The sequence below is a fragment of the Talpa occidentalis genome, unplaced genomic scaffold (assembly GCF_014898055.3).
Source record: "Talpa occidentalis isolate TD23 unplaced genomic scaffold, MPIMG_talOcc4v2.1 talOcc4.2, whole genome shotgun sequence".
NCBI lineage: Eukaryota > Metazoa > Chordata > Mammalia > Eulipotyphla > Talpidae > Talpa > Talpa occidentalis.
In genome coordinates this window covers 126900230-126923249 of record NW_023602073.1, presented here as the reverse complement: position 1 = coordinate 126923249, position 23020 = coordinate 126900230, and the positions used below count along the sequence as shown (strand labels likewise).

General features: G+C 37.2%; 1 protein-coding gene across 14 annotated transcripts in view; it reads left to right on the top strand.

The window, feature by feature from the left end:
- Window positions 1-23020, top strand: part of EPB41L2 (erythrocyte membrane protein band 4.1 like 2) — a 196413-nt gene that overhangs the window by 128554 nt on the left and 44839 nt on the right. For all 14 annotated transcript variants that reach the window (XM_037520381.2, XM_037520384.2, XM_037520382.2 and 11 more), the window contains 7 exons: window positions 3603-3645; window positions 7170-7245; window positions 8631-8849; window positions 10591-10678; window positions 13954-14106; window positions 14636-14733; window positions 20692-20864. In XM_037520381.2, coding sequence (XP_037376278.1) covers window positions 3603-3645; window positions 7170-7245; window positions 8631-8849; window positions 10591-10678; window positions 13954-14106; window positions 14636-14733; window positions 20692-20864 — 850 coding nt within the window. The remainder of the gene's footprint in view (window positions 1-3602; window positions 3646-7169; window positions 7246-8630; window positions 8850-10590; window positions 10679-13953; window positions 14107-14635; window positions 14734-20691; window positions 20865-23020) is intronic.

Below are 23020 nucleotides of genomic sequence, written 5' to 3'. Positions count from 1 at the left end.
GATAAATAAACAACATTCTCAAAGTATTAATTACAAATTTTGGATAAAGTAATAGGTGTGCTTTTCTATTGACATCAGTATCTAATCCCTGTTATGATTTCAAAATATTGATTAACATAAATGATATGATATGAAAATATTTTTGACAACGTTAAAAGTACTGCTAATATTAACCAGTTTTTTTCCTTTTACATTCATCATTAACGATCATGGTAAGTTTTAGCTTGAGGTTAGTGAAAATGATTCATCAAATCCCAGTTTCATGTTCTAATGAGATTTAAAGACACTGACATTCTAGGACCATGTTTGAATTTTGTTTCTATTGAAAGCCTGCTATAGGATTCTTTCTAACTTTTGTTAATTTCCTATTTGATGTTCATTAAGAACATAAATGCTGAGTTCTGTCAAAGGCTCTGGGATAAAGTACATTACATATATATTTACTTTTCAGGAATCATTTGAATGAATGATTAAAAACAAATACCCTGATACTGGTATTGTTATTGATTTTACAGGTGAGGACACTGAGGCTTAAAGAAGCCAAGGGATAATAAGCCTAACATCTCAGAATTGGTGGAAAGCCTGAATTTTCCTCTATTCTGAATCTAAAATGTTTATGTGTGGTAGCTAAATCTTTGAAAAAATGGGACTGATACACTAATCTCTCAAGGGTGTGTCTGGTCGCACACATGCAAACACATATGTGCATTTGTATCATTCTCTCATGTCTTTTTTCTTTTTTGTGTGTGCTTCCTGATCTACCCAATCTACTCCTCATCAAATGTCAATACCTAAATGTTTATTGATTTGTTAGAGCTTTATATCTACTATTTACTTATAATCATTGCAGATAAAAGATTTGTATCTTTTAGGAGTCTTTTTAAAAAATATTTATTTATGCAAGCACTGGGGTACAAACCAGAGGTGCAGGAGGGTGAGAGAATTCACCAGAGACAGAGTGGGGAGCAGAACAGGCAAACTGACTGAAATACACTGTTGAGGGGAGTAGTGGGCGAGACAGGTGAGGTCTGCTCGCCATGTGGGACCCTTGCCGGCTGGCTGGGATCAAACCCGCGCTGCAGAGGCTGAGGACAGCTTCACAGCGCAGTGCTCAACCGCTTGTGCCACCAGGGGAAGCCCAAAAGAGATCTTTTTTTCAAGCTAACCGTAACATGGGAAGGGACGAGGCAAGCAATAGGTCGATAGCAGTTAACAGGTATTAATTTAGTATTTGCTATTACCTAAAATTATGTAGTATGGTGTGGAGGATACGAGAATGCAGTCTATCTCTGGTCCTTGCAAAGTTGTAGTTCAGGGAGCGGAAGAACTCCTTACTCCATGGTGGGCATGGAACTCACAGTGTGGAAGTAAGTGTGGTTAGTGAAGGCAAACCCAGGTAGATGAGTGGAAGGATTTATTTCAGCTGCTCGATCACAGCATATAAACTGTCTGCTTCGTCTTTGGATAGCAGTCTAGAGTTAAGAAATAAAGCCACTTCAGTCTTTTAATATGTGGTTGGCAATATTGTAGGAAGTGACCCAAAAGTGACACTGAGTCTCACTTGGGCTGGCCAGTGCACGGAAACTTGTCATACATGCTCCTGGGTCTACAGACTCTCTTAGTGCTCTCTATGCTGTGCAGATACTCTTGGGTAATTTGTTCAAGGGGTTGGTGCTGCAGTGGAAAATGGAAGATACCAAACAGCCAGGGGTGGGGTGTTCCTTGGGGGTGCGAGTAGAGGTGGGGAGCAGAGAAGATAATGTGGCTTCTACCATCCTCTCCTGGAAGAGTTAGAGGTCTCGTTTTGCTCTCCTGTCGCAGGCATCTAGGTGACCACCTGTCACCTCGTGAAACTGGAGCTTTGGAAAGGGTCTGTCTAGGCATGTAAGACTAGATTCCCCTGCATTTTCTCTGTATTAGTTTTCTGAGGGAATTTTTTCTCTTCGTTTGGCACCAGTTGTCTCTCTGTCTTCTTGCTGTGGTTGTTACTTCCTTGGATGCAATGTCACAACACATTCAACCCTCCTCCTCACACCCATCCCCTCCTCTGTCTGGGCTAGGGACTGAATGACGTGTTTTCTCCATTTTTACGTGCTCATCATAGCCGGCCATTTGTGAGCCAGCTGTTGTGGGGCAGCAGCTGCGGCGCATGGAAGCTGAATGCCAGGCTCTTTTCTGACGGAAGAATTAGAGCTGCTTCCCAACAGAGCACGGAGCTACCATTAGAGGGTCCCACTGGCCCTTCACATCAATGGCCCATGCAGCTGGGACACAAGTAATAGGAAAGTGGACCAAGCGCTGGTGGTTCTTTATTGAGAGGTTTGAATATAACCAGTGTTAGGACAGAGCCTTGTACACCTTGGAGCTTTGCTGCTCTTAAGTGTGGGGGTGGTAGGTTTGAATGGGGTAGTAAACCCACAGGGGTCCATGCAGCTTTGCTTTCAAAGCATTCTGTTGTTACTTCTTTTTAATAGTGTAAATTAATGTTATTATCATACTATTTCAGTGTATCTTTAAGATATGAGGTCATTATTTTCTATTTTCTAAAAACAAAAACTATTTGCTCTGTGTATCTAAATCAAATTATATTTAAGCACAGATGTCATAATTCATTATTTGGGAGACTTTAAGAATGAATGGAATTTATTGTAAAGCCAGTTATTTGAACCCGTTTATTACATTTCAAGAAATGTATGCACTCTCTTATGTTAGTGAAGAAGGTAGGTGAATTTTAATAATGAATTGAGGACAAGGTACAATATATATATATAAAAAACCCACATATACGAATTGTGTTTGAACACATATATGAGTTGAGTTGTATATTAAAACATTGTCTTTTACCTATAGCTTTGGAGGTCAAATATTTAATGTCCTTTAGGTGGTTTGAACCTAGTGATTCAAATTTTGTTATTTTGCTTTAAGATATAATGGTTGCCTATAATCATGTTATGTTAACTTTCTTAATGCTAGAAATCAGGGGAAAGTGAAAGGGTGTTCCTTATCATTATGAGTTCCAACTTGTAATGAAGTTAAAAAAGAAAGGGGGATATTACATTAAGATCAGGAAGGAAGATATTGGAAGGAAGATTTGGACAATACTTCACAATATTGAACATTTTGCAGGAGAGAAAAGGGTTAAGGAAGGTTTGGCTTAACACTCAAGATACTTGTTTGATTGGGGTGTATATTCTTTTAGGTAGTGGTTTGCAGTTCACACTTCATGAATTAGAACCAGTTATTGTCCTTGACTCATATCTCATTTCACTGTCCACAGTGCCTGTTTGCTTGTTGTTCCAACATAAAATAAGGGCTTTATGTAGATAAGTCTCGTAGTTTGGAGAGGTGTTTAATTTTCAGATCCAAGAAAATTAGACCCAAGACACTGACCTTAGAAGTGTTTTAATATTTTATTTATAGCAAGTATATTAAAAAACAAATCAGTCCTTAGCCCAATGGAATGCTAATAGGTGAGAGCTGCTCTGAATAGCACTTTATTAAATATGTTTATACTTAAATGAGTGTGAACTATAAACTGTTCCATTTTGGACTCTGGAAGATGACTTATGGGTTAATTAACCTTTTTCCTCCTCTCTCTGCAGAACTGGTTAGATCCTGCAAAAGAAATAAAGAGACAACTGCGAAGTGAGTATTTAAATGATCATACTTTGAAGTATGATTAAGTTAATCTGCATCTACCTATTTCTGTCTTTCATAAAATTTATAGGAATTTAGATTAGAATAAAAATAGTGATGGAATGATCAGCTCTAGCTTGCATTTATATCAGATAGGAAGTTAAGGATATTAACCATAGTTGTGTACAGTCATGACTATTTGCTTTGTTCATGACTTAGGGGCTCCTGAAGGTCCACAGGTTCTAGACTCATGTTCCTGAATATTTGCTCACAGTGTCTACCACTGTGAAATAATACCCGATCTTTTTCTCTGGGGAAAAGAATGAGACGCTGCTTTCCTGTAACTTTTATTTTTATGTAGATTTTATTCTAGCTAAATGACAGTTGCTTTGTCTACTTAAGTTTGGAAATATATAGTTTAATAAATAAGCGTATCTTTAACCCTGGATGCCTATATATACTCTGTTCATGGATCTGCTGGAGAGAGGATTCCAGAGTGAAAAGCACGCAGAACAATCTTCTCCATCCTCTGAGGTCATCGCCTTCTCTGCAGCTCTGTCCCACAGTCCAAGACAATTTTGTGCTGTTTGAGTCTGTATTTGTAGTTAATCCTGCTTGTCCTTTTCTTCCATCTCTCCATTTGTTCTCACTGTACATTCCCACAGTGACGTATATTTATTTTTTAATTCTGTTTTTTTAATTGAGGTGATGTTATACTGCACTGTATATGATTCAGTGGTTTAGGTTCACTCCTTTTCAGATCTGTGTCACCACACCCACCATCAAGGCACCTAGTGTACCTCCACAGTCCACTGGGCCCCACACACCCCATGTGATTGCTGGTGTCCCACCTGCATGGGCAACCGCTCCCTCCACACATTCTGCCTCTGCAGGTTGCCTTGTCTATGGCTTTGTGAGATCTGTGCCAGGAAACATTATCATCACAGAAAATTCTCCCATAAGGATCTGTATATGTCATTTATTTCAGGGTCTGAATGATCAAAGCAGAAAGGTAAGGAATCATGAACAGCTGGAACTTTTAAGCAGGAGAACAAAATTCGCACCAGCTCTGCTGGACTGTTGTCCCCAGGGCAGTCCAGGGAGAAACCAGTTCCTTGAGTGCTGTCTGCAGAATGCCTTTTGTATTGTTTCACTTCCCTGCTTCTTATTCCTAATAAGGAAATGCTGGAACATATCTATATTTTCCCTTCTGTTCCTTTCCATCTACCTTCTGTCTCCTCTTTCAAGGTTTTCCACCTGTGTTTTCATTTTTCTTTCTCAAAAATTATTAATCTTTTTGGTTGTCTTCTAGCCTTTTTTTTTTTTTAAATTCTGAGCATATACTTTATTTTCCCATTTTCTCTCCTTCTAGTCTCCTCTTTGTTTTCTTTATGTTTATATCTTTGATTACAGTGATTACAGTGACCTTCTCAATTTGCTAAGAACTGAAGGACTCCAAGGGTTTCTCAAGATATAGGACTTTCAAGTGCTAAAACTGGAACAGGTCCAGGCAAATGGGATAGTTGTCATCTATCTTTTGATTGTGATTCCTGACTTTACAGCATTCATGCGGTCTCCCCCTGCCCTCCGCACCCTCTCCCTTCCATCTGTTCTTCTTATCTTGGTGTTTTATCCATTTATGTTTGCTTCATGATGGAAAAGGGAAGAAGAAAAAAAAATGGAATAAGTAGATCCAATATATTATGTTTAACTTAAGGATAAAACTGCTGGAAAACTTTGGAATTGATTCTTTGTCCCTTCTACAGCTGTTAAATGCTCTGCAAGAAGGTACAGATGCTTGATTGTTTCACTTTCCCTGAAATCAGACCTGCCAAACCCTAGAGAGAACAGGATAACCTCTGAAACATGATTGATGTTTCATTCATTGAGTTGTTTCCTTTGGTTTTGTTTTCACTTTTGTTTGTTTATTTTAGTGTGCCACTCATTTCAGAATCATAGAGATTTCCTAATTTTGGGAAGGCAAAACTCTTGCTGATTATGAATAATGACTTATGTTTTGATTATTTGTGAAGTTCTTTTAGTTATTTCAGGACTTTTGCCCTTGTGGTTTGGCAAAAGGGATAACATTAACAAATAGGATTTGACTTATTCAAATGAGTGGAGCTAGTTCTTTAAATGGAATCCTGTGCTGTGTCTATCATGAAAGTGGGCTGAGGAAATGGATTTTCAGCAATTGTACTGACCTCTTATGTTAAAATGAATGAAGAGCTGCTTTTTCCATCTTAGCCCAGCCCCTGTGTGATTTTATTGTACTTTTCAGTTGTTAGACACTTGTCAAAGGTAAATTTTAATTCTTAATGCTTTTGACAACCAGTAACCTGGTTCTTTTGTAAAATATGCCTTTTTTCCCCTCAAATGCATGCAAGACTATATAGATATAAGTACATATCTAGTGCTCGTCTGTGATTAAAATCATAAATAACCCATAAAAAGATTTAAGAAAATCATATAAGCAATCCATAACTAGATGGACTACTTATACTTAGCTTGGTAAAATTTTGATAAGAGCATATAGTTAAATTAAAAATTTCAGTAGTACTGGTATATTTTATCAACTTTGCAATTGGAAATGCTTTTTAAAATACATGTGTTACACACTTATCTCTGTAGTCATATCCAGGCAAGCATGTGCTACTGTTAATGCCTGGAAAACAAGTAAGGATCCATTAAGAAATACAATCCCGCAATGACTTTATTTAGTTGTGGGTTGGTAGTCACCTCCAAGTACATATTCAGGAAAGTTCTATATCCCATTATCTTTTATATATATAAAGCAGAACTGAAATCTGTTTCTTAAATTTAACAAGAGTGACTTTATTAATAGAATGGTGCTGTGTTGAGGCCAAATCCATCACAAGTATGTGTGTGTGTTTGCAGTAGTCATTCAATTCAGTAATTATCAGTTGACTTGAGAGAACGTGAGTGTGCTGATGGCGAGAATAGGACAAAATGACATATTGAGCCAAGAGAATGGGATTCAAGAAATTTTTCAAGTCCATAAATAAAAGCAATTGTGAGAACTTCAAAAAATGTGTAGGATGTAATAACACATGCACACACTCTGTCTCTCTCATTTTTATTTAGAAATACTGTGAATTTTGAGCATAATTTTAAATTCAGGCCAGTGGAATTATTTGGATCCCTTTAGAGAAATAAGTTCCTGTCCTTTTCTCAGGGGAGGGTCTGCTGCATCATGTGGGTAGCTCCCCGGGCGGGGATCGAACTCATGCTGCAGTGGCTGTGGATAGCTTCATAGGTTGCATCTCAATCCCTTGTGCCACCAGGGAGGCCCACACGTTTTTTTAAATCATCTAAAACATATATATCAAACATTAGTTAAATGTTAATGTATATAAATGACAGCATTTTAACTTGTAATATTGACTATTTCCAAACTGATATATAGTGGAATTAGTCTGTTTTGTTTGTACACTGACCTTTAAGTTTTATCAAAACAAGTGGTCAGTCATTCTATTCATTGGATAAATAACCATGGTTTTTAATAATTACAGATCTGCCCTGGCTGTTCACCTTTAATGTGAAGTTTTATCCTCCTGATCCTTCTCAATTGACTGAAGATATCACCAGGTGCTTAATATTTATATTTGAAAGTAAATCTTAGTTTTTATTCATTTCTGTGGCCAGGGGGATGGTGGCAATTTTAGGATAAAACCAAAACACTTTGTTACAAGTTGAATTTAGATGTTTCCTTGAAAATGAATACTACAAAATAGTTGGAAATGTTGCCAGTTTGAAAAATTTTTATTCAATTTTATTTAATTTCTGCATTTACATTTGAGTAATGCAGCTTTGTTTCCTATGGTACAACTTTCAAAAATATTGATATTTAATATTTGATTTTAATGCCATGATGGTTTTTATTGTATTTACAAGTTAAAAGGTGATATGGGGTAGAAATGCAAAAGTATTTTTTTTTTTGTTGTTTTTTTTTTTATTTTTTTAAAACAATATTTGCTTCCCCCCACCCCCTCAGATTGAGTCCCCATAGAATTTCCTTCCCCAAGGCACCCAAGCACCATCACCTCAATCCCCTGTGCTCCTCCCTTCCTCTCCCTCCTCCTCCCCTGCAGTATGTCTCTGGTTTATAGTTGTCTGTTTTTGCGTTGTTGTGTTTTGTACTGTTATTATTATAAAAGTATTTTTAAATGTGAATTGAATTATAATCCCTCCCCCATCCTCAAGGGAAAGGATAAAGGGTAGACTTTCTTACCTAAGTGTCAATAGCTGTTTTATTTCTATCTCTTCTGAGATTGTCCTAGCTATAAATGTGCTTAAGTTGCAAATAAAAGATTCAGTGTAGTAGGAAGAAGCAAGAGTGCATTTATTGATTCTGAAAGTAACTGATTATTTGGCTATCAAGGAACATTTAAATCCACAAGTGCCTTGATATCTTTGCCTTGTCCACTTATAGGACGTTTTAACTCTAGTGAGAGGAGGTTTGAAAAGGTTGATTTTTATATTAAAAGGCAATTCATAAAGCCACAGAGAACTGTCAGTTGTGTACATTTCTAGAAAACTAGGAGAATAAGCGGTGGATGACCTTAGCTTTTCTGACAAAAACTTAAGATTTGCAGCTCTTGAGAAAATCTCATTAATCTTCACAACTTTTGAATAGTATGCTAATTTTGATTAACAGTTTTGAATCCAAGTATCTTCCAAGTGATTGGAAATTTTACCTTCCATCACAAACCCTTTATTATAATAGTAACGTGCACTCTTTCCAGAACAGTGGTTCAGAATTTCCATTCCATTAATCTTGTAGATTTAGTTTCTGTTACTAAATCACAGGTTAGAAGTCCTCAATGGAAGATAGGCTTCTTACTAGAGAAGACTTGTTTTGCTGTGGATAAGAAGAGAGCTGATGTTGTGTGTGTGGTTTCAAAGTAATAGTAGAACTCGAAGATTGTGAGTGCTGTGCTGTTAACTAACTGTTCTCCCCCTGCTCCTCACAGATACTTCTTGTGCCTTCAGCTCCGGCAGGACATTGTCTCTGGCCGCCTGCCCTGCTCCTTTGTGACGCATGCTCTGCTGGGATCTTACACTCTGCAGGCTGAACTTGGAGACTATGACCCAGAAGAACATGGCAGTAATGACCTCAGTGACTTCCAGTTTGCTCCCACTCAGACTAAGGAGCTGGAAGAAAAGGTAGCAGAACTGCATAAAACCCACAGGTGTGTTGATTTGCTTCCTGGAGCAGAAATGGCCTTGGTAGTTTTAAGTAGCTTCTCTTATAGCACTTACTAGACCTTTGAACACTATTTATGGGATTGTCCAATTTTTCCCTTTGGAGTTTCACCCAGTACTAATCAAGGCAGCCTGCAGCCTGTGAGATAGCCTTTCATTGTCTTTGTGACCATAATATAAGGAACTCTGCTCAGGCGGCTAAATGTTTTCAATACACTCTTCCCGATGGTACCTCCTTCCTACGCCCAATCTTATCCTTCAACACATATATCACTTTAAACAAACATACCCACAGCTGAATGCAACTGAACTATATTTTTGGAATACAATGGAATAATACAACCAGTGTTCTGGCATCTATATTCTGCCATATTTGATAAGAAAACTAGGGCAGTAACAAGGCATGAGTATTTAAATCAGAATGTGGGTGGTAATGGATGTAGGGCTAGTAACCAAAACATACAAGTGGTTTCTCTGGTCACAAAAGGCGACCTTTTCATTTACTTAAGGATTACTTAACTACTTAAATATCATAGTACACTTTGAGAACTTTTATTTTGTGTGAAAATAAAATACTTGTTTGATTAAGCAGAGATTTTACGAACACTTACAAATTTATAGTTGGTCCCATGTTACAAAGTTTATAAAATTTTAGTTAAAATGATTTGAAAGGAACTTTTAGAGAATAGCAGTTTTTAAACAGACCACATTCATTGACCTTTCTTTAAAAAAGAATAGTAGGGCCTCCCCGGTGGCGCAGCGGTTGAGCGCTGGGTTGCGAAGCTGCCCGCGGCCTCTGTGGCGCCGGTTCGATCCCCGGCTGCTCCCCGGCCACCAGAGGAGGGTCCCACATGGCGCGCAGACCTCTCCTGCCGCCCGCTGCTCCCCTCAGCGGTGTGCTTCGGTCCTTCTGCCTGCTCTGCTTCCTGCTCTGGCTCTGGTGAATTCTCTCACCCTCCCGCACTTCTGACTGTACCCAGTGCATGTAAAAACAAAACAAACAAACAAATAAAATAAATAAATAAAACATGCCTCTATAAAAAAAAAAAAAATATTAAAAAAAAAAAAGAATAGTAAATGCTATATTTGACTCAATATTTTATTAGCTTTATTCCAATTCTATTCAATATACATTTATTATATAATTTGAATTGGAAATATCAAGTACTAAAATGCTATGGAGGATCAGAAGATTAATGGACATGATCCTATTCTTTAGGTACTTAGAACTTTTTAGTTGGGGATATAAATAGGAGTGGAAATAGTCATTCTGGACAGAATATGATAGGGGCTCTCTACCATAGGTATAAAATAAAATACAAATATTTCTGATTTTCATATTGTCAATCTGGTGAGATAAAATTATGGAGTATGAAATTGTCTCATTTCACAAAAATGACATCGCTTTTTCATTCTTAGTTAATTTATTGTTGTGTCCATCATTGCTGGTATTTCCTCTTCCCCCCGAAAACAACCAGAAACAACTTTTCTAAAATGGTAAAGGTGGAGTTTCGTACTTTCTTGCAACAAACAGTTTTATCTTAGAGAATCTTAAGAAAGCTAGAGGTTGACAGTCGAGTCTTCTTACCTCTTCCTTACTTGTCTGCCAGTTAAGCTGGAATATTCCTGCTACCCTAAACTCTCCATGCTCAAGCACTCCTTTTCCCATTTGCGCCACATTTGCTTTGCATCCATCCATGATATGATATTGTTTCTTTCGATTCTTAGGGGCTTATCTCCAGCACAAGCTGATTCTCAGTTCTTAGAAAATGCGAAGCGGCTGTCCATGTATGGTGTTGATCTGCATCCAGCCAAGGTACTGTAAATATCATGGGAAGTGCCGTCTCTCCAGCCTGTTGACTGAAGTTTTGCGAGGGCTTCAGTTTCAGAATAGCGTTAGTTCAATTTTGGGAAGAGGCAGCTTGCCCTCACCTGGGATTCTCATAATATTGCTTTGGTGACTGTTGGTGGGATTTATGGCTATGGGAGGCATCATTTGTTTACCCGTTATTTCTTTTTTTCCCCAGACTTTTTTCTGTCACTAAATAGTCTCTGGCAGCCTCATTTTGAACTGCTAGGTACTGTGTACCTTTCATTTTTAAAAGTACTTTCATAACACTGTCTTCTTTAAGATTTAAATGTTTTTATTTTCCAGCTACGTAAAACACAATATAGAGAATGACTTGCCCAGATCTCATATTCAGCAATTCCTGATTATGTACCTAATAATTTTTTTGTAAATTATCCTAATAGACGGTGAAACACATCTTCCTAACACTTTAATGTTTTTCAGCTCAGTTTCTCTCTATGACAGGCACAGCCTGGGTTAGCCAAGAAGCCAAAATAATGAGGGAGGAAAGAACAGGGTAGGACCCCAAAAACCTCTAACCCTGATATTCTCACTACTTGTAAATATTACATCTGCTACTTTGTTGATCACTAGTTAGAATCCAGATACTAAGTGATAATACTACAAGTTTTCAGAATTCTTGGTTTTAAAACCAATTGGTTGCATCTTAGAGAACTAAAATAGCTGCCAGCTCTATTTTAAGTATAATTTCATTTCTTGTTTTGTGACTAGGAGCAGGTCACCTTGAAAAAAATTCAAAGTAGCATTCATTGCTTCATTCTGTTTTTCATTTGATAAATGCATTAGGTAATATTTAATAAGCAGGATAGTTGTGGCTTGTTCAAAAGAGTATCAATTAAAAGAATTTTACGTATAGTTTGAAGTTTTGTGCCTATATTTATATTTCATTAAGTTATTATTTTATTATCCTAAGAGTTATTAATGGCATACTCACATGAGGACAGGTTGAAGGGTGTTGAATCAAAGGATTCTTGACAAAGTTACAGGGAAACTGCTAGAATAGGCTGATATCTCTGAGCAAATAACGGCAGTACTCCTAACCCCGCTGGGTCTGAAGGGGTGAGAGCAGAGTGGGAGCCAGAACTCAGGAGAGCTCTGTGTAGAGAGGACTGTGTGTGCGAGGTGCGCATTGTCAGGGACTCCGCCAGCCTCAGGTGACAAACAGAAGGAATCTGGGTTTTAAACACCATGAACACCTTTCCTTTTCTCCTCTCTGATCTTCAGGAATTTTCCAGAGGCTGAACGTATTTGGAAGTCCGTGGGCATGGGATCCTTTTGATACAGCAGCTTCCTGTACAATGAGCAGGGCAGAGAATACTTATTATTGTTTTAAAGATTTTTTTTTATTTATTTATACAAGAGCCAGGGCACAGGCCAGATGTGTGGGAGGGTGAGAAGATTCACCAGAGACAGAGTGGGGGTTGAAACAGGCAGACTGATGAGATACACTGCTGAGGGGAGTAGTGGGCATGACAGGAGAGGTCTGCTGGCCATGTGGGTTGCTCCGAGGCCGGCGGGGATCGAACCGGCACTGCAGAGGCTGTGGACAGCATCATAGCGTTGCGCTCAACCGCCTGCGCCACCAGGGAGGCCTGAGAATACTTATTTTTATTGGCTTTTCCCCCCGCTTTGTTGCTAGAAGTAGAAATCAAATGGAGGATAAAAGCATGCTTCCCCCCATCCCTGACCCCACCACTTTTGCTCCCCCCGCACTTTTACATCTTATCCTTTGTGTAATTCCTGTTTACTCAAATACTGATAATTCTAAAGCAATTTGTAGAACTAAAAATCAGCCGATTTAAATGAATTCACATTGTGCTTTTTCGTCAGATAAAATAGCTTCAGTGTGCTATGTGAAGATTGCTTTTGACTAGAGATAACTTTGTTCAGTGTTTCAAATGAGAGCTGCCTCCTTATTTGTGGTGAGAACCTGCTTTCTCGGGCAACCTTCTGGCTGCTCCCTGAGGCCATGGCCGCTGGTGTTTTTGGCAATCATACCATCCATGTCTGGTGCCAAGTTGCTTGGGCACCTGTGCCTGATCCACCGCAGACTTTTCCTCTCTTCCTAGAGAGAATTGTGGCTGCCAGATATGGGTGAATAAAGCTACCCATGGACTTGATTTTTAAATCAAGCAGAGAAACCAGTTCTCTTGGTGTCAGTTACTCAGTTCTATACTTCTTTTTTTTTTTAAATGGTGTTAAAATTAGATTGTATTAGATTGTTTTCAGTAGCAAGATAGTTGAGATGTTTTACTGAATTGAGAACTAGACTAATTAGGGTATTTGTTTTAGCATTTTTTTGAGCATTTTTTTGAGAAATTATTCCATGTTAATGATTTCTGAAACTGTGAAATATTTTTGAATACTATTGTTCAATTTTGCATATCTTGAATGAGATCCAGCTCTTTCCTGAAAGATAAAAAATGATTTGTAGATTTTAAATGTGGTGTATATATTGAATACTCCTCACTACTTGAAATATGAGAAGGCAGTTTTTCACTTTTGTCTGTAAATTTATTTTTTAAAAAAAGTCTTTCAACTTGTGATTATTGTAGATTACTGTCTATTCCAGATTTGAACACTGGGGAAGGAAAACAGTATCGATAAGTTGAATAGTCTGAGATCTTTGAAATATGCCAATCAAAGAAGAGCTGTAATGCTAACTGGAGGTCAGCATTCTGAGTTATTGGAAAAACTGCTGGAAAGAATTCAAAGATTTCACTGCTGCTAGCCTAGAAGGGAAATTTTCTGTGAGGGACTGTTGTTTTGCAGAATACAGGAATAATTTTAAGAGCCTAAAGTAAACTGGCTGAAAACACCTTTGGGGGCCGACAGGCCATTCCCAATGGCTGGAATAACCTCCAGGAAAAAATTTATCTCTCAATCTTCAGGACTGCTAGATGAGGTTTTACTTCCTTTTTTCTCCTTTAGCTTTTATAAATGACTTGACAGCATATGAATTATGCCTTTTGAAGAATAATGTATCTGTAGCCATCTTCGCTATACCTCCTTGGCAAATCAGATCTGATCCCTGGAGATGAATAGTCTGAAGATGTGTCGTGTGTCCTACTCCCTCTCTTACCTTGTGTACTGTCACAGAAATTTAAAATGCTCATCTTTTCAGTTGGCCTTCCTGGTCATGGTTCAGGAGGGATAATTTGCTTCCTGATTTATGTAATTTTCACAGCTCTAACCATGGTCAAATGGCTTATGCTTGGCAGGACTCAGAAGGCGTGGACATCAAGCTGGGTGTGTGCGCTAATGGGCTTCTCATTTACAAAGACAGACTGAGAATCAATCGTTTTGCTTGGCCAAAAATCTTGAAAATTTCCTATAAACGCAGCAACTTCTACATTAAAGTGAGGCCAGCAGAGGTAAGCAAAGTCAGGTAGCCCCTCGCATGTCTAATCACTCTTCTTCGGTGTTCTCTGTGGTACAGGCTGATGGAATTTTTTCCACTGAATTTTAAGAAAATGAACTATTCTTTATTTTTCTATGGTTAAAAAGAAACAGAATTCTTGATGGTAAACCTGCATTATTTCCCTATGGATTAAAAAAAAAGCTGCGTAAGAGCTATGCCCTTCAGGAAAAGAAAGAGTAGTAGTGCCTGCCACACAGTGGGGAATTGTTTTGTTGTTGCTGTTGAGTCATAGAGATCAGTGGTACAGGGAGTTTTAGTGGACATTGAGGGACAGTTGACTTATGTCGGTAGTTGATACTTGCTTTTCGTAGAAACTAATATGCAGTCTGTGACAAAATCATTTTGCAGAATTATATTAAATGTGGAAATAGTTACCTTTTTAAAGAAATATTACTTCTTACAGAAAGATTTGATCTATTTTTCAGTAGCTTCTCATGAGCTCTTAAAGAAATAGGCTCATCTGTTTTATGGATTTATTCTAGCTGGAACAATTTGAGAGCACCATTGGATTCAAACTGCCAAACCATCGGGCGGCGAAAAAGCTATGGAAAGTGTGCGTGGAACATCACACTTTCTACAGGTAATTGTAAGAAAACAGCATGAATGGCTACTGGTACCTTCTCCATATTAGGAATTGGTAGTGGAGAGTCTGGCAGAGGCGGTGGCACTTTGCTTTGTTCTCCGCAATGTCAAGTCTCCTTTGTCTGTGACCACTCCCACATGCATTTCTGTTGCCCTGGCCATGCGTTGTCATGGTCCAAACAACACTTTCTGATCACAGCTGCCTTTCAGCCACCACATACTCCCAGCCCTGCTGCCACTCTTCTTCCTGCACCACTCATCTTAGGTTTCACTTTTTTTTTTTTGCACGCTTCCCTGCTTAATTTCTTACCCGAGCCAACCTGAACACTGTGGGCTGGCTGTCATTTTGCTGCTTTGTTAGGAGTGTTCTACTGCTATCAAATCTGTCCTTTTTTGCATATGAACCAGCTAGTTTGCTGGCCCTGGGTTTATTCCGCATCTCCCCTCACTCTCACCATTTCTGTACCTGTGCTGTCATCACTTCCATGTGATGGTGATAATAGTACCTGTCTTTACGGGGTAGTTTTGGTAAGTAAATAAATAATACACATGAATCAAATTTAGAACCATTGCTGGCATATAATATTTATCATCATTAAATAGTTTGGTGCCAAAGTGTGCTATTTTTAAGGTGAATTATCAGCTGATACAAGTGACTTCTTCAAGTTAAATTGACAGATACCTATTTTCAAGACTAATATATTTAGTTTAGAGGAAAATGTAACTCATAAAATTTACCTGAATCATTCTTTATTACACCAGTCATATAAGTCTGAAAAATTTACAACTTATCAGCTGGGACAAATTTCTCCCTAAGACAATATGAGTGTGCCCCAAATAAGGCTAGTAGATAATGTATGTGAGTTAGATAACAGATTCAGGCAGGACATACAACAGCCTTCCCTGTTAAATAAGCAATAATCACTTCAGAAATGACAGGTGCTACCAAGCATTGGGCATGCATGGTTGTTACACACACACCTGATGGCTCTACTTCGTACCATCACATTCATCACTCTTCCCACTAAGGACACTGTGGCTCAGAGCTAGGTGCCTATTGAGGAATATAGCAGTCACCCAGTCTGAGCAAAGGTGGGCTCCAAGCTGTCTGATTCTCAAGCCCATGCCTTCATGTGTGTGCTGTCTTTGGGCTTACATTCTTCTAGCAGGTGTTTCTCAGGTATCTGATAGCCCTGCAAAGCCTCAGGTCCCTCCATCATTTTGCTAACATAGTATGACTTCAATTTAAAAGTAGACCTTTGCTCCTGCACACTTTTGAGATATTGGTTAACAGAGCATTTTTAGATCTTTAGGCCTTGTGTAAGGCCTTTACATTTACAAATGATGTAAAACATATATCTAATGCAGAAAGGGCAAATCATTTTTCTGCAGAGTGCTTTGAATCAATGGGTTTTATTTTGTTACAGTTTATCACAAAAGAGGCAGATGATTTCTGTAGAAATTTAAAATGACTTTCAGATTGAAGCCATTAGACAAAAAGAAAAAAAACCTGATCTTTGTGTTGATTGCACCTCAGCGGGCTTGGTGTCCATGGAACAAGAGCATCATAAAGTAGCAGCCTGTGTTTGAGCGCGTGGTGGAACCCATCACCAGTCTGAGTGCTGTGTGTGGATTAATTCTGTTAGTCATCACAAATATTATGGGGCAGGTGCTATTATCTTCATTTACTTTCTGGATGGAGAAGCTGAAAAACAGAGAAGCTAAGATGCTTGTGGTCACATAGTAAGAGGTGGATATGGAATTCAAATCCAGATAGTGTGGCTCCCAGCACCCACAAGTGTCCCACTCACTGTGCTTCTCAGCTGTGTTTGCAAGATTTACTTCCTTGCCTTTTCTTAGTGCTGTCCTTCTTTGGTGTGATGGTCGTGTTTAAACAAGATTAATGTGAGGTTCTTCCAATGACATTAAACTGCCATTTAAACTTGGCATTGTAGATCTAGAGGCATCCCAAGTGCATTTGCTTCACAGAGAGCTTTATGGAAACCTATGACACTCATTAAATGTATGATTGACTTTAGTAATTGATGTGTGGGTTTTTCTTAAAATGTTCCTTTATTTTCTGTAGGTAAACGTGAATATTTGATTTATGATGACAGGATTTTTATAAAATTAAAACAATATGCTTCTTAAGCAGTTATGTATGTGAAAGTTGAATTCCTTTGTGACACATCATTACTTAGATGATCTTCTCGATGCTTTTAATACTCTATAATGATTAGTTCCTTATTGTAGCTTTTAAATTTTCCGAAGTGAAATGATAGTCTTGATATCATTCTTAGCAGGATAGGGACTGATTTGGAAGATAAAAATATCAAAAGGAGATAATTAAGGGATGTCGAAATGATATCTTACTGCTTGGTCTATACTTCTTAGAAGATTTATTTACTATTAAGTCACCAAAAAAATTCATTTAGAGAAAGATAATAAGTTTCTATGTTTAACCTTTTTTCCATTTTTGGCATTTGTATCTAATTGCAGCTTAATTACTTAAGGATTTCTTTGCCATCAGAAAATTAATCTGTAGACTAATACTTTGTGTATAGTCATCACTGCCAGCTGCTAGAAATAAATGTCATCTAGTTAATGACTTATCTTTTGCATTGTTATGTATATTTACCTATAAAATAATTTACTCATATTTCTTTGACTAATATTTGTTGGGAAAGTATCTTCTACAAAGTGGATAAGTGAATAATTATTCTGATAGGCATTTATTTAATGGCAACCAGCCACCTAACCATTACCGAAAAGAAAAGCGAATTGAACTAGACATATGGTTGCATAGAATTAAATATCTAGACTTAGATATTTGACTGGGTATGTTCTCCTAGCCTATATAAACGAGAGCCTATTTTCATAATTGGGAAAAAAAACAAATAATCACTTACATTTCAAAAAGGGGTATTTGTAGCCATAGTTTGTCTAATGATTTATTAAATTAAGAAAATATTCAGTAGTAGTTCTTACAGAGTGTCTGAATGTGATACTGTAGCCCAACTTCCCTTCTTCCAAATCCTACATTTAAATACTATTCTTTATGCTATGAAAGTGTAATGCCTTTCAAGAAAAAGAACTCTGAAAAATGGGTATGTAGACATGTCTTTGGATTTTCCTGTTACTTAGATTCTAGTGCACTCACTCATGTAGTAAAAGGTGTTACAGCTATATTTATTAAGCACTTTCTGTATGTAGGACCTAATACAAATTTCTGCAAAGTTATATAAAATAACCAATTATCCAAAAGTGGGAAAACACTATTGTAAGCTTTCTTAATTTCCCTTAAAATTACTTTCTGAAGCATAAGAAATTTCTTGATCTTCTTTCCATGTTCAATTAATTTTGTAATGAAAGAGGGGAAATATTTTTATATATGTATTTATATATATAAATCTTAATAATTTTTCATAATTTGCAATAGTGGCCATCCTGTTCCTATTTAAAATTTTGTTGTAATTTGAGAGAAGTTTAATGACTGGAGTTTGACTCCTAGACTCTATTATCACGGTGTGGGGTATGGGTGGGGCAGTTACTGGAATTGGAAATGAGAGATTTCAGTAATTCTCTATGGCACTGCTCATTTCAGGAAGACATGTCCTCTGATTAAATGATACTCAACTGAGGTGAAGCTACAAAAGGGAGCCAAACACCCCAGTTTTACTCTCCTTTACTCTGGTATTTTATTTTTTTAAAGATTAATTCTTTATTGAGGTAACATTGGTTTACAAAACTGTATATGATTTAGGGGACCAGGGTCATACTTTTTAAAAATAAATATTTTATTAAGTGAGATCACTTATATCTGTCCACTTAACTAATTTTCAGTGTATAATACATTGTTGTTGACCATAGGTATATCATATATTAGTAATCAGTACTTGTCTGGTAATCAGTACTTGTCTCTGATTCTATGAACTTGACTAATTTAATACCTCATAAGTGGAATCATGCATTGCTTGTGCGTCTAGCACAGTGTCTTCAAGGTCTGTCTATGTTGTTAAGTGTTGCAGAATTTCCTTCTTTTCTCAAGGCTTAACAGTTCTCCAACTGTGTATTTTCCCATATTTTCTTTCCCCATTCATCTGCCAGGGGATGTTTAGGTTGTTTTCACATCTTAGCTATTGTGAACATTGAATATGGGAATGCTACTTACTATCTCTTCAAAACTTTGATTTAATTTCTTTTTGATAAATATTCCAGAGGTGGGATCGCTGGATTTTGTTAGTACATAGGGTGTCTCCATATGATTTTTCATATTTTTCAGTCCCACTAACAGTATAGAAGTGATCCCAGTTTCTCCAGATCCTTGCCAACACTTGTTGTCTTACGTTGAATTGAAAATTGTGTGTGTGTGTGTGTGTAAGTGTGTAGTAGTAGTAGTTTCCTTTGGGGTGATCAGTGCATGTTTCTCCTTTTAGATATCCCTTGGGAATGTCTCTTTTTTCCACTGGTTGTTCTCCCAGTATCTATAGTGCATTTCATAAATAGATTATAAAAATGTGATTTTGCCAACATTTTTCAAGAATGAAAAATGTGTTAATTACTGCACTACTGAGCTTATAGATCACTGCTTCCTTCCAGAGCATTCTTAGATTGTGTTTACATAGGCTGCTAGGTGGAGAACCCTGCCAAACCCAGGAGAACAGTGCATGTAAGTGATCGCGTTTCTTACCCTGCCGTTGTTATTCAGCATCAGTGTGCTGTGATGTTTAATCTTTTACTACCTCAGTTTTCTCAACTGTGAAAAAGAATTCAGAGCACCAATAAGAATTCTATTCCTACATTCTAGTTTAATAATATGCAGCTTTCCCCAAAGTACAGGTTGAATCACTGACCAGCATCATATTATGCTTGCTCAGCATCATCATCTGTGTCTCCTTGGAAAATATGTTGGCAGAAAAATGGAAGTTTTCAAGAAAAACTTCTGCTACTTTACATGAATAGATTGAAGTCAAGAAAGCTAGAGTGTATCAGTTCTTTCATCAGATTAATTCTACCACATTTTGGATTAGTGCTCTTGAGAACCCTGAATTGATGGAATATCACCTCTGTGTGATTATATGTAGCTTTTACCTTGACTTGAATCTCTTTTTATTGCTTATTAAGCAGAGAAAGATCCCTGGTAAAGAACTTTGGGAAATCACACTTCTTTCAAGAACTATAGAGAAAATTTTGGTGGAGTTCTCCATATTCTGAAATTGTCAACTGAAATCTTATTTAATAAATTCTGAGATCTTGATTACCTTTGTGTTAAAGACTTTTTTTGCCAACTCTACATCAGACAACACAAGTGAGGGAATTTCTCTTATATTCCAGACAGCATTGGCTCATTTACTAAAAATATGTTTTTGCATAAGTCTGGAAGTATTTGACTTCAAGAAAATTGGACTTCATTCATTATGAACCCAGCATTTAAGCAGAATTATGCTGGCAAGAAAGGATGTTAGTCATCTCTGCAGAGCCACTCAGTGCTCTGTTTTCCTGGGAAAGCATTGCTTGATGGAACAGATTCCTGAGTTAGATGTTCTTTCCCAGGAGAAATAGACATAAATATTAAGAATTACTAATGGTAATGGATTGCTGCTTGGCACTTATAGCTAGAAGCAAGAATTCAGTCAAATGTGTTTATATAAATGATTTAAGTTAATACAAATAAATAGCCTTTGATACACACTGAGAACAGCTGTTCTTTTGCTCAGGTTGAGGCAAACATTATTCATGAGTATAGGAATGTGGATTTTTTCCATCTTATCACTATCATACAGCTCTGTCTTGGAGGATTTATATGTACTGTTCTTTTCCATTAAAAGTTTAGCTTGCATTTTTTAATTGTAGTAATGCTTAATAAACTGAAATATGAAAGAATGGAGCTTTGAAGTTTTTTAAAAAAATCCATGAAGTTTAATTTTGTCCTTTCCCACCTTCTCTCCACCCCTAGGCTTGTGTCTCCAGAGCAGCCACCAAAGGCCAAGTTCCTGACCCTGGGCTCCAAATTCCGTTACAGCGGCCGTACCCAAGCCCAGACCCGCCAGGCCAGCACCCTCATTGATAGACCAGCCCCACACTTTGAGCGAACCTCCAGTAAACGGGTCTCCAGGAATCTAGATGGAGGTGAGCACACTTACTATGATTTTGGATTCCATTACTATTTCTCTAATCTAGAAAATATTGATCAGACATTTTCTGATCAGAAAATGTTGATCTAGTTAGTATGGACTCCAAAAATATCTTAGAGGGATAGCAAAATTTTTTTTTGCCCTGAGTAAATAAAGTGCTATTGCTTACACTCATGAGAAAATAATGATGTAGTATTTTGAAATTGTCATTCTGAACCTGAATTTTCTCTGTACTAGCAATGCATACAAATATTAAGGTTTCTCAATGGTGACATATTAGATAAACACATTTCTACTAGTCTGACTTAATTGTGATTTACATGACTTAATTACTTAAGTTTGTTAATTAATGGCAAAAATGTAATTTTCAGGGTTTGTGGTGTGGTAACTGAACCTTTATTCAGAGTAACGTAAAAATGTTCATAGCATCATCAAGCTTTTATGAGTTTAAAAACTCTTAAGTCCATGGTATGGACTTTATACAAAACAACAAAACTGCAAGTGTACCACATTGTCCATCATATGACAGTTTCATAGGGATTACAGTTTCATAGGGATTAGTCTAAGTACAATGTTTTAACAACAAAACAAGGAAATATGTTCACTTGCTTTTTCATCCAAAGGTAGATAGGTATGAACTTGTACATTTTTTTTAATTAGAATTCTAAATAGCTACATATTTGTAGTTTTATATAAATTATACATGAAGTATACTGATGTTGCTTCCCTTTGTATATGTTATCTTATTACCTTGTCTGCTTTTGAGTTAATAGCAGGTTTTATATAAAACTAAAGCATATTAGAATGCTTTATGAAGGACTTGATTTTTTTCTATCTAATAGTAATTAAGGTGGCTGACTTTCTGTCAGAAGTTTTCAACATTTTTTGGTTGCGTAAGCTCAAAACATGTATATAAATAGTGATAGTAAGTTTGAAAATTTGTTTTATACTAATGTTAATAAGGAAAAACCTTTTTTGATTACTTGTTATTACTGTTATGTTTCTGAAATTAAAAAAAAAATTATGCATACAAGAACTGGGGTATAGGCCAGAGGTGTGGAGGGTGAGAGGATTCACCGGAGACAGAGTGGGGAACAGAACAGGCAGATTGACTGAAATACACTGCTGAGGGGAGCAGCGGGTGAGTCAGGAGAGGTCTGCTGCACCATGTGGGTTGCTTCCTAGCCGGGGATCAAACTTGTGCTGCAGTGGCTGCGAATAGCTTCATAGGTTGCATCTTAACCCCTTGCGCCACCAGCGATGCCCTGAAATTTGAAATTTAACAACTTATATTTTAAATAATCAGCTAGAGCAGACCAGATATGCTAATGGATAAAAAAGTTTCCTGGTTTGTGAAGGGTTGAAACCCTTTGGCCTTGATCTGTTTTGCCTGGAATAAACTTGGAAGCAGACCCATGTGAACATGTGTAGATAATTCCCAGGAGTCATTAGTGGGAATTTTTGTATTTGTAGTTTATAATCTTGATTCTGGAGACTCTTCCATATAGTTTTATGAGAATGCTCAAAAAGTCTGCAAGGGAAGTATCAACGGATTCAAACAGATGTCCATATTCCCAAATGTAGTGATTTGAATTTAGTAAATTATTAATGTAGAATAGCTATCAAAGTATCCACTAGCTCATCCACAGTAGAGTGCTTTTTTCAAGTAAATCTAAAAAATGTACCCATTCATGGAAATATTTCACAAGCCTCTCTCCCCTTTGCCATAGGAAATTTATGCAAGTGCTGAATAAATGCAGTCAATGTTGTTTAATTGCCTTCAGAGAAATCATTCCTCTTTCTGGAACACTGTTTCACCATTTGTTTTAAACTGTGCAGCTTCACAATTCAGATTGTAAATATTTGAGTTTTAACAAAGCAAGTAAAGCAGTGCATTTTCTTTGAGGTATATAAGCTATGTTCACGGAAACCCACCATCTTGTAGGCACAGTTAGTGCAGAGGGTATAGTAGGTCTGTATCTGAAAACAATGATTTTCACAAGTAAAAGCAACAAACATGGCTCAGTAATCCATTATTTTTTCCTTTTGTTGTAGGGGACACTGTAATTCATCAGATGGACAAGTTATCAAAAGGTTGATTGTTTTTTTGTGAAAAAAATAGGCTTTTCATGCCAATACAACACCAGATAG